The sequence below is a fragment of the Coturnix japonica genome, unplaced genomic scaffold (genome assembly GCF_054131305.1).
Source record: "Coturnix japonica strain WE unplaced genomic scaffold, WE-NBRP24 Scf045, whole genome shotgun sequence".
Classification (NCBI taxonomy): Eukaryota; Metazoa; Chordata; class Aves; order Galliformes; family Phasianidae; genus Coturnix; species Coturnix japonica.
In genome coordinates this window covers 702,786-715,401 of record NW_028188948.1, presented here as the reverse complement: position 1 = coordinate 715,401, position 12,616 = coordinate 702,786, and the positions used below count along the sequence as shown (strand labels likewise).

Below are 12,616 nucleotides of genomic sequence, written 5' to 3'. Positions count from 1 at the left end.
GTTAAAACTGGTGAATAGCTGACTACATAATAGCTGTGATTTCTTCAGATAGTCTGGATAGCCACTATGAAGACAGCCATACAAGAAGTTTTTAATTTCAGCTTCAAAACCCACCTCACAAATTCACATACAACATGACAGTGATTCGTATGGGGGGAAGATAAGTGGCATTCTAGTAACAGCTAATATATTTTATAGTATTTGATGACCACGCTCCCTTTTTTTTTTTTTTTTTTTTTTTTTTTTTTAAATATTACCCCAGATTGTTCTCCTTCAAATTTAACGTACAAGTTTGGACTCCCCTTTTCTTTGTATACAGCGTAAATTTTCATTTTGTGTTGCAGAAACAAGGAAAACGCCCAAATTCCCAAAGCTTTCTGAAACTGTTCTTAAGGCTCAGCAACTATTCCTGCTAGATGAAGAGTAGATGTATCTTGCTCATCATACAGCAACACAGCATGCACTTCTTTGTAAACAGCCTTGTGTTTCTATAAGATGTGCCCATAACATTTAAATAGTAAAAAGGAAAATATTTAAGAAAAAAAAAAAGAAAAATACCAGGGTGTCATGGTTTAATAATTTTGTAATTTTGCTATCAGTATTCCACATCATAACATCATATAAAGCATGAATAATTTTACTGCTCCCGAACACTTGCAGTATATTGATGATATTGTCGTGTGGGGCCATACAGCAGCAGAGATTTTCAAGAAAAGAAAACAGATAATCCTAATTCTTTTGCAAGCTGGTTTTGCCATTAAGCGCAGCAAGGTGAAGGGGTCTGCCCAGGAAATCCAGTTCTTAGGTGTAAAATGGCAAGATGGGCATCGACACATCCCAGCAGATGTGATTGACAAAATCACTGCTATGTCTCCGCCCACCAACAAGACAGAGACCCAATCTTTTCTGGGAGTAGTGGGCTTCTGGAGAATGCATGTCCCAAACTACAGCCACATAGTGAGCCCCCTCTATCAGGTAACACGGAAGAAGAATAATTTCTCATGGGGTCCTGAGCAGCAGCAGGCTTTTGAGCAAAGAAAACAAGAGATAGCCCGTGCCGTGGCCTTGGGGCCAGTACGGACGGGACAGGATGTAAAGAACATCCTCTACACTGCTGCTGGAGAGAAAGGTCCCACTTGGAGTTTGTGGCAAAGAGCTTTAGGAGAAACCCAAGGCCAACCCCCGGGACTTTGGAGTCGAGCATATAAAGGGTCTGAGGAGTGCTACACTCCAACTGAGAAGGAGATCTTAGCCGTGTACGAGGGGGTTTGGGCTGCTTCTGAAGTAGTTGGGACAGAGGTTCAGCTCCTTCTAGCACCTCGCTTGCCTGTGGCCCCCCTGTCATGGACACAGGTAGATTTTTGTTTAAACCGTGACAACTACCCAGAATGCAGCATAAGGGAATTTTTGCCTAGAACTCTGGAGGACTATTTTTAACTCAGAAAGGTCAGAGATAGAAAGTTCACACTGATTTCTGGGTCACCAGCCTCACCGTACATCAGCATTTTTGGTTTTTAAATGATACATAAAGTTCTCAATGGCACTGCTCTGGTCGGTAGCTGCCTTTCTGTGCAGCTTGCTCTGTGCATGGCTTGTGAACCGCTATTCAGGCCAGACAGCTGCAGCCCCAAAGACCTGCCATAAATGTACAAATTCTACCAGGATAATGTCTTGGTAGTGGAGAAACAGGATGCGCAGTCATATGGCTCTCACACATACCTTGTACAACCAGCTTGGCTCTGGACTGGGCATCACCAATGTCACAGGTGTACACGTCACTGTCACTTTTCTCCAGATTTTTTATGCTCAGCTGCAGGTCTCGTCCTTTCTGTGCCATCTCGTATTTCCTGCCAGGCCTGAGCTCAGCAATGCCTTTCCTCCATATGACGAAGGATGCAGCTTTCTCGCTCTGACATGTAAAAAGTGCACTTCCACTTTCTTCAGTTTTCACATCTGAAAGTTCCTTGATAAAGTAATTAGGTTTTTCTGGAAGGAAAAAAAAAAGGATGAGGGTGTAGGACAAAGGGATTTGTTACCCCAACAAGTCCCAAGCATACAGAGGTGTCCTGAATCTCCTTTGCCCTCATTTCAGAATATCACATAGAGATGCAAAGAGTCTAAGAAGACCACAGAGTCCACCCATTTACATAGGTTTGATAATTCCAGTAGATATCTGGAAAGTTCAATACCATTATACATGCGCTGTTAGGATCTCATCTGATAAACTACACATAGTTTTGATTACACATATTCAATAGAGACTAATTCAGATTGCCATCTTTTCTTGGCTCACTAACACCCAAGATCATAGAATCATAGAATGATCACAGAATCATAGAGTGGCCTGAGTAGAAAAGGACCTCAAAGATCATCTAGTTTCAAACCCCCTCCAAGGGGTCACCAACCACCAGACCAGGCTGCCCAGATCCACATCACACTGGAGAATCATTCAGTTTCCAGATTATTTTAAGGAAAAGATTTTAATCCATCATATTTTCTGAAAACTAAGAATTGATCCTGCTCAAGGAAACAGAAGAGAAAAACATCACCCACAGGCTGCAGATATTTACCTCGACTTCTCTACATGCCATCCCCATGTGCTTTTCAACTCACCTTGCACAGTGACCCTGGCTTTTGTTTCAGAGTCCTCTGTCTCACAGGGGTACTCCCCACTGTCCTTGGCAGTAGAGTCATGGATGATCAGAATGGCCCCAGTTCCCTCCTGCTGCAAGTCGTACTTCTGGCTTTTTCTGATTGCTTTGCCATCCTTGTACCACCTGATGTTCAAATCCGGTTTTGACAGCTCACAGCTCAGGCTGATGTCCTGCCCTGCTGCTGCTGTCTTATCCTCCAGCTGTTTTGAAACCTCAGTAGGTTTTCCTGGAAGAAAACATGCTTTTTGAGTAACATACACTTAGGGTAGGATGCCTCTCTCAAAATACATGCATCTACATGCTGGAGATAAGTTAGAGAGGCACTTGCAACAGACGCCATCCTACAGCCAGCAGTAATCTGCAAAGTACAGACAATAGAATTCCAGGCAGCATTTATTCTCTCTTAAATCTACCCCATTGAGGATGATGAACCATGTCTGAAAACTGCCTCTTTCTTCTCTCCACTCATCACACTGGGAGCCTCAGATGATGCTCTCAGATGCACATGTTCTAGATAGGAATTTGTTGTACAGCTAGATGATGTGAAGGCCATCCCTTCAGCTTATACTTAGAGGATATTTGCTCCCACAGTTCCCTCAACAGAGCATTCCTGATTTACTGTTAATGGAACAAGCTGTAGTGAGATGCCCATTTCCAACACTACCCCAGTGCTTTGGGTAGTTCTCACATTTGTGTAAAATGTTTCCTCCTTTTACTTATTTTTAAGAGAAATTCTCAGTGCTTCGAGGTTCAAGTAGAAGGTTGCTATTCACTTTAACCATATTATGAGTTAGCTCTCATGACAATCTTATCAGAAGACAGTTGAAGGAATCAGGCCCCAGAATCTCTCCCATCTCATTACCTTTCACAGACAGAGAGGCTTTGGAGGTTAGACCACGGGCAGTAAAAACGACTTCCTCAGTGTCCGTAGGAGTCACACTTTTGATAATGAGAGTATATTTCCGACTCACGTTAGAAGCTTTAAATCACCCACCACTTTCCACTCTGCTTCCAGTCAGTGTCCACTTGAACTCATCAATGCTTTCATGGGACAGAATGCATTCAAAAGTACAATCTTCTCCCTCCTGGATTTCAGTGTTTTTCAGCCATTTGGTAATGCCACTATTCAGCTCTGGAAGGTAAGAGATAGGTTAGTATGAGGTTTATATGGAGAAAAGGCATTTGTGACTGACATGAGTAGCAGTACTGGTGTTTTAACTCAGGATTTGCAGAACATGGCTGTGTTCCTTACTGATGTATTCTCTAAGACATTCTCCACTCAGAATTACCAGAAAGCTATAAAAAAAAAAGAGACGTAAATCTCTTGTCTTTGCTCTGGAAGAACTACAATTAGAGCAGCTCAGTCCATGGAGCAGAATGAAGATTCAATGAGCTACAGAGGGAACAACCTAACAGAGAGGACAACTCTAGGATGCTGCGTGAGAAAAAGGGTTTTGCCTATGACAAGAAATTAACTGTTTCTATTAGCTAATTTGTTACCATCCTACCCCTACTGGTGTTCAAACGATTTCTCCATTTTAGGGATGCTTAGAAAGGAAATATTTCCAGGACATTCTTGATGTGTTTGGTGATTTTCATGGCAAAATGAGATACATTTACATCAAAAGCAATGGGAATTTTCCAGACATCACTGTGCTAAATTGCAGTAATACACTTCTATTGTAGAAACTAGTAAGGCTCGTGGGGGAATAGGTGTAAGACATAGTGACCATACTGAATGTGCTTTTAGCACTCCTTTACTTTCCACAGTACTTACCCTGAATGCCGACCTTTGATTTGGCAACATCACTGCCAATATCACAGGTATAGAAACCTGCATCTGACTTCTCAAGGTCATGGATAAGGGGACATAGGGTCTTCCCAGACTGTACCAGCTCATACTTGTTGCCAGAAGTGAGCACAACACCGTCCTTCTTCCACACTGGTTTGACCTTCTCTTTAGAGACTTCGCATTCCAATTTAATCACACCCCGCTCCTCACCAAAAACATCATCCAAGGACTTCATGAAGACAGGAGGGTTCTCTGCAATTAAAAAGGCAAAACAGAACAATGTGATACAGAAGTTGAGACATTTCCAGTTGCTTTCAGATTTTTAAAGAGGGATAAATAAATCTTTACCAGTACTGACGACATCAATATAGAACCTAAAGTGGTTTCATGTCTGTTGACTGAATGCACTTTATGGAATTCTGAACTAATCAGTAGGAGAATACAGGGAACAGGAGGGACAGCCTGCATTGCCGGTGGGTGGGACTTATATCATATGAAGTAATTGGGATGCAGCTCTTCTAAAGCTGGAGAGCTGGCATTGCCCTCACATGGAGCAGAGCTCATACAGCAGGCCACAGGATTAAGAGGATTAGCTGCTGAACAATTTTGATTTTCCTGTTTTATTGACTCCTTTTATCTATCTTCTATTTCACACATCAGATGTTTATACTGGGGAAAAAACTTCCACCAAATGCAAAAGAAAGGAGAAAGAGGAAATCTTTCAAACTCTGAGCGCATAGAGTAAAAGAGCTTAATTGCTGGGGAGAGCAGATTAGAATCACAGTACCCTTAGAATTGGAGGAGACCCTTAAAGGCCATCTAGCCCAGCTCCCCTGCAATAAAAAGGGACATTCACAGCTAGATCAGGTTGCTCACAGCCTGGTCATTAGTCATTCCAGAGGCAAAACACACATTGAATGATCTCTCCTTCAGTCATAAATCCTTGGAGACAACAGCATTGACACTGCATGTTACTGAAGCAGTAAAAGAAATTGCTCTTGTAACTCTCCTTGTGCTAAAGAAAATGATGATAAAAAGCAATGGAATGCTTTGGCAGGACACCAAAACCATCCTCCTTCCTTGATATCTGCTGCAATGGAACCTTCCACTGGAAGAAAGCCTCTGATGACTTGTCACCCCAGAGAGGTCAGCTTTAGAAGCAGGACTGCTGCACAATAGAATGAACTGGAGCTCCTTAGCATCTCTTACATCCAGGAGGGGTGTGATCAGACCCACCTATCACCTTCAGGCGCGCTTTCTGACACCTTGTCTGACTTCACTGTCACTGTGCCAGCATCCTCAGGCTTAACCTGCTTCATTGTCAGTGTGCAGCAATTGCCAACGTTCTTGATGTCATTGTAATTGTTGGTGTAAAGGAGGTTGCCATTCAGGAACCATTCCACGTCCTCGTCATCATGGGACAGCTCGCAGGAGAAGACAGCAGAGCTCTCTTCTTCAATTTCCACATCCTGCAGGTGCTTTGTTACTTCTACATTGCAGGCTGTGGGGAAACAAGGTGAACTGTTACCACTGTTACTATAAATCATACTGGGATGTGGTAGAATGGTAGGACTAGATGATCTTTGTGTAATCTTCTCAGTGAACATTATACGTTTATAAATTTAGCAGGAGAGAATGGCAGAAATCAACCCCAAGAAGAGAAATCTGAGGTGAAGTAGGACATGGAAGAGGTCACCCTCCCTGCTCATACCTTCAGCTGTCAGCGTGGCCTCAGTCTCTGCAATTCCTGCCTTGCACTTGTACACACCAGCATCATCGGGCTTCAGCTTCAGAATCTTGAGCTCTGCTGAATGCTTATCCCTCTTGATCTTGTACTTCTCAGAGGGCTAGATGGGTGTGCGGCCCTTGAACCATTTCACAATTTTTGGAGAAGGCCAGAAGTCACAGGACAGGATGACAGAATGACGTTCCAAAGCTGTCTTGTCCTCCAACTTCCTGGTGATTTCTATATGGTAATCTGCAAAGCAGGGGTGGAAGAGAAGAAAGGATGAGGACAATTGGAAGAAGAGGAAAGTCTCTTGCGTGTATTCCATTCCAATTAATGTCATGTTCACAATGGTTCTTTGAACCACTCTAAAGATAAAACAAACGATTGTCTATAGGGAATGCCATTGACTACATTTCTATAAAGTAATACTGTATATTATCTACCAAATGCAAGGTCCAGCTCTTGTTCTGTGCTCCCACAAAACAAATTGCTCCCAATTGTTGAGGCTTTTATTCAAATAAGAGTGAGTTGAGTTGAATAAGAGTGAGTTGAAAATATAACAAGTACTTTAGGATGTGAATGGAGACTCTTACGCTGGGGACAACAGCAGATAAAAAGCCTGCAAGTTTCTTTCAGATGAAATCAATGACAAACTGCTTCAAATTTAGGTGCTACCAAACTTAACCTTGTCTAGTTCAGAAATACAATTAATTTCACCTGATTTGACTTCTTTGCTATAGCCAAGGACAAAACCTCAGCTCTGTAGATCTGAATAGTAAGCACATCACAGCTATTCAAACAGATCTTTTACTGAGATGCAGCTGTCTCATTGATTGTCCAACGGCTTTGAACTGGAAATGGAGCAGACCCTCCAGACACACACACAATATTTCAAAGACCCCAGTGAAGGAAGGCTGTACGTTAATTAATTCTTCATCTTCATGATGTAAACCAAGCCTGGATATGTTACCTCTGACAAGCAGATTGGCTGTGGATTTTGATTTGCCAATTGAGAACTGAATGGTGCTTGTCATATCAGTGGTGGTTTTCGGTATGGTCAGCTGGTGGATGGTGCCTTCTTGCTGCATAATCAAGTTTCTGCCAGCCTGTAAGACTTCCCCACGTAGGAATACCACTTGGGAGGTTTCACAGAAGGAATGGATATCTCGCATTCAAATTTGGCTTCTTCAGGCTCAGTCACATAGTCATCACACAGCTCCTTCACTAGATTAATGGATTGCTCTTTAAGAAGGATGGAACAAGAGAAAGCAGAGATTTAGAAGGAATGTAAAAAACCCTTACATTATCACCCCACTTACTCACGTCAGCATTACTGCACATGAACACTACACCTATCAGCTCAGAATGCCTTAAAACATCATTAAAAAATAATAGAAAGAAAAGAATGTTGTTAAGAAGTCAGAGAATAAGACTGACAACCTGAAAAGAGCCCAGATCTTCTGATTCCCAGTCCAACATCCAAATCAAACCATGACCTTCCCATCCCAATATCAAACTCCTCGCATTATGAAATGGAAAAGAGGTTCAATGAAACATGGACATTGATAATTACTTTGGTTAAATACAGCAACTTAGCTCTGAACAACAAGTTTTCACCTAGTAAAGGTCTCTGTAGCTCAAATGTAATGACTCTACTTAGGAGAAATTCATTTTCCAGGAAGTTCTTGCCCTTATAATGTTAACAGTGGCAAAGGTGGGGACTGAACTCTTGAGTAGTGTGCTAACTCAAATGTCTCCGTTTTCTTTATCACACTTAACATCATATATATACCCTAACATTGTATATATTAAAAAAAAAACAAACAACCCTGTGCTCTTTTCAAACAGCAAGAGAAAATGAAGAAAAAGTCAAGCTATGTTTTTTATCCCTCAACGTTCAAACACAAATCTGAAGTCTAAACGTAGAAAATCAACCTCCTAAGAAAATAATCTGTTTTACTTAGCGAAAGTAAATTGCAAAAGAGAAGCTGGATATTTTGTGGGCAGAAAGGTAGGTAGGTAGAAGTTTTTATTTCTGTGAAAGGTCCTGGTGGTGTTTAACTTCCTTGAAATTAAAGCAAAGGATGTTAGCTCATTTATAACATAATTTAATCAAAATTGTCATGAGAAGCATAATTACCTTTAACTGAAAGATGGGCACGAGATTCTGCCTTTTCTGCTAGAGATTTTATTTCTGCTGCATCCTTGACTTGGACACGTGTGTAAGTCAGCGAGTAGGTCTTTCCTGAAGCAGAGAACCACAGAGTCACTAAGGCTGGAAAAGACCACTAAGGTCATCTAGTCCAACCGCCAGCTCATCCCTACCAAACTGTGCTCTTGAGAGCAAACCCACAACTACACTTGGCTTCCTTGAGCAAAGAGCTCTGAGGCACGTGGCCAGGCTGAGCATCACCCATCTGGTTTCACAGCATCACTGCCTGTTCTCTCATGTCAATGAAACCACCCATTCCTCCACGTCCACATCCCCACCAAAGTGTAATCTAAACATGGCTTCTACAAGGACTGACCAAATGTGGCCACCGTCACCTTCAAAGTACCTGATACAGAAGGATCACACTCACTGTCAGACAAAACCTCTTTGGGGAGGTGAACTGACTGCCCTGTTCACCCCCACGTTGGAAATAACTGCACTGATTTCCTACCTGCTCCCGGCAGTGTGGGATGGTGGGATAGCATCACACTTCCCACACTAAGCATCCCACCATGTCACTTGTTCCACCCTAACCTCAGTCCCAAAACAAAAGGGGAACTCCCTTCTGAACCTTCTTCATTTCAGATGTCTTATATGCTTGATCTCCAACCCACCCCCCACTCAGGAGAAAGATCCCCCTCTTACACCCTACCATCTTGCTGCATTCTAATGTTGTCATCAGCCTTCAGCTTGTTGTCATCTTTGTACCACTGGCTCTGAACCTCATCGTGTGAAATCTCACAGACAAAAGATGCACTCCCATATTCATTCACTTCCACATCTTCCAGTGCTTTAACAATCTTGATATCTCCAGCTGTGAAACACTAGAGATATATTTGTCAGGGTATTTCCAGAACTGAGTGCAGCATCTTTTCCTTACACATATTTGCATAGAAAATAAGTAGGATTATGTTTTATTCTAAACCATCATCCATTCCTGAGTCATTTCTCTCTTCAACACAGTCAATGCATTATTGCCATTGAACTAAAAGATAGACTTACTAGCTACAATGGAGCTCCCTGCAAAGTTTTCATGGAAACCAGAATCTCATTTATTCTAAAACCTTTCAAGCAAAATTAAGGGTAGAAAAACAATAGAACTGAATGAATCTTTAAGGTCATTTAGTTCCAGTCCCCCTGCTATAGGCAGGGACACCTCCCTCCAGACCAACTCTTCTCCTCAGGGTCAAGGCTTCTCTCAAATCATTCTCCTCTAAGCCTGTGCCTGTGCTTGGGATTGCCCTGACCCAGGTGCAGGGCCTTGTACTTGGCCACACTCAAGTTCATGAGGCTGCCAAGGGCCCACCTCTCCAGCCTGTCCAGGTCCCTCTGGGTAGCATCCCTTCCCTCTAGCACATCAACAGCACCGCTCAGCTTGGTGTCATCTGCAAACTTGCTGAGGCTGCATTTGATTCCACTCTCCATGTTGCCTACAAAAATGTAAAATAACACTGGTCCCAACACCACCCTCCACCTGGACACTGAGCTATTGACTGCAGCTCTCTAAGTCTGACCATCCAGACAGTTCCCTATCCTGCAACTGGTCCATCCATCAAAACCATTTTTCTCCAGTTCGGTGACCAGGATGTCATGCAGGACGGGATCAAATGCTCTGCACAAGTCCAAGTAGATGATGTCAGTTGCTCTCCCATTATCCACTGATGCTGTTACTCCATCATGAAAGGCCACCAAGTTTGTCAGGCATGGCTTGACTGTGAGGAACCCATATTGGTTACCACCAATCTCCTCATCTTCATTTTCCAAACTATGCCAAGGAGAACTAGACAGAACTCTACAATGTCGTGTCACTACAAACCTGTCTGAATCATTGGCTTCTCTGCATGCTCATCACTAGTCTCTCCTTAGCTTGTGTGCCCACAGTGTATAGGGAATGTCAGCCACAAATCTTACCTAGGGGACATCTTTGCTTCAAAATCCCTTGAACATCACACAATCCCTTTTAACTCTCCAGGTCTGCACTTATTTGTGTCAGAATCAGACCATATTTCTGTGCTGCTATTTCCCTTTCCTTCTGAAGGGCCTGGATACAACTTGGATTAACCAGAGGAGCAGAGTTCCTGCATAAAACAGCCTGTACTGAAACAGCAACCCAACCTGGTTGCAGACTGAGAGAGAAAATGAGAGTTCACCACCTGTGAATAATGAGACTTCTCTTATTTCCCTGGGAAGTAATGCCCACTTTTTTACTTTGACAGAGCTCCTTCCCATCATAGAAGGGAAAATATCAAGTCAAATCTACATTAGTCCTTCCATCTCTGCACTCAGCAAAGGGAGCCTTCAGATCTATGCTTAATTCACCCAATTCCCTAGAATTAATGGAACTGTACTTACTGGAACATATGCTGAAGCTTAAGCACAGTGCAGTGTTTTCAACATGTAGGAATAGCTATAGAACATGCATAAATTCTGGCTGACCTATGACAGCTTAAAGCACTGCGGAGGACTGTTAACAAGCCCGTTTGGACATCACCTTGAATAAATGACGTTATCCCCAAGTAAGGGAAGGAACAGCTGAGCACCGGGGAGGTGCACAAAGGGCCAGAGCAAACTCTCACACTGTCAGGTGCAAAGAAAACTGAGATTTCACCCTAAAACCCAGTTCACAACAAGGCTACAAAATCCTGGCTGAGAATTTCTGAATGCTCACCAGTTGTTTCCAACTTGAAGGTCATCTTCTGGCCAGCAGCCTCGCAGATGTATTCTCCAGCATCTTTCTTCTCCAGCTGCTCCACAACCAGACGCCGTGTTTTGCCCACACATTCCATTCTGAACTTTCTGGAGGAGGCAAGCAGTCTTCCATCCTTGTACCATTTTACTTTGGTTGGATCCTGTGCTACTTCACAGCTGAGGGAGGCACTTGCTGCCAGGGCAGCACTCACCTCTTTCTGCACCTGCTCCTGGTTTATAAACACAGGTTTTGGCTCTGAGGGAAGAAAAGAAAAACAGAAGGACTGAAATGAGACCATCTTGCAGGTTTGTATGTACAGGTTGGAACAGGTTTAGGTTACCACTTGTGCCCAAACTAATAGCCTTCACTAGAGAATATCAGCTCTTCTGTTGAAACAAAGTGTCAAATCTAGGCAAGAAAGAACCTAGGAACTGAAGGAACCAAGAGGGTCCTTGAACACCATCCCATGGTTGCAAGTCACTATGCAAACATATTGAACCCAAAAGAACATCTGTCCTGCAGTCAACCAAAACCTGAGTTCCTTTTGCTTAAGACCCACTGTGAAACATCAAAACACATAAACATGTGATAGTCAAACCACTGGCTGCCTTTTCATGACCCAGAACAGTACTCCTGGCTTCCTGAACAGACTCCTCATGGCCTCTACCATTGCCACAACTGTGACTGTCAAAGGCACAAAGGAAATATGCTCACCAATGCAGTCCTTTGTTCTTTCATCATAGTATCATAGTCTCGTGCGGGTTGGAAGGGACCTTAGAGATCATCGAGTCCAACCCCCTGGGATTCGAGCCTCTGTGTAGCAGAGCGGCACTTCTACCACTTGCGCCACAGGGGGGATTCGAACCCAGGGCCTCCGGTGTTGCAATGCGGCATTCCTACCACTTGCGCCACCGGGGCACATTCTGTGCGTGTGATTTGCAGATATCTATTTTACTTTGAGCTCTGGGAATAGTCAGCTCTACCAGGTCTCTTACTGTGAGTAGCAGACTCACCTATCCAGATGCAGCCTCCAACATAAAGGCATAGTAAAAAGGCAGTGTACTACTAGGAGAAGTTCCTGCTTCTCCTGCCATGAAAGGCTGCACGTAGAACATGCACTCCAGCCTCACTGCACATACTTATCTTAGTCAAATGTTTAGGTGAACAAGAATTACAGTTTGGGATCTCAGGCACAGGAGAGATTTGAATAATATCTTGAATATTGCTTCCACTGTACATATATCAGTAATTATTATTCTACAGACAGACTGAAACAGGTCTTTGTGCCATACTAAAACCAAATACTTGCTACAAACCCAGGCAATCAAGTATAGGGGAAAAACCTCAGCACAGACTACTGCACCTGGAGCACTGTATAATAGAAACTAGATTTTACTTTACTGTTCTCTGCTGTATTTCAGACAACACCTGTCTTACCTGTGACATGAATCGTGAAGGTGAGTTTCTGGCCAGCAGCCTCGCAGCTGTACTCCCCTGCATCTTTCTTCTCCACCTGGCTCACCACCAGCCGACGCTGTTT

General features: G+C 43.2%; 2 protein-coding genes across 2 annotated transcripts in view; both read right to left on the bottom strand.

The window, feature by feature from the left end:
- Positions 1–12,616, bottom strand: part of LOC146752416 (cytosolic carboxypeptidase 4-like) — a 356,854-nt gene that overhangs the window by 18,907 nt on the left and 325,331 nt on the right. The gene's annotated exons all lie outside the window — the stretch shown is intronic.
- On the bottom strand, positions 2,614–4,694 carry LOC146752418 (immunoglobulin superfamily member 22-like). The gene is made up of 3 exons (XM_085531891.1): positions 4,432–4,694; positions 3,517–3,786; positions 2,614–2,880 (listed from the first exon to the last, which is right to left on the bottom strand). The coding sequence occupies exons 1-2, from the start codon at positions 4,679–4,681 to the stop codon at positions 3,641–3,643; spliced, it is 396 nt and encodes a 131-aa protein (XP_085388017.1). The 5' UTR covers positions 4,682–4,694; the 3' UTR covers positions 2,614–2,880; positions 3,517–3,640.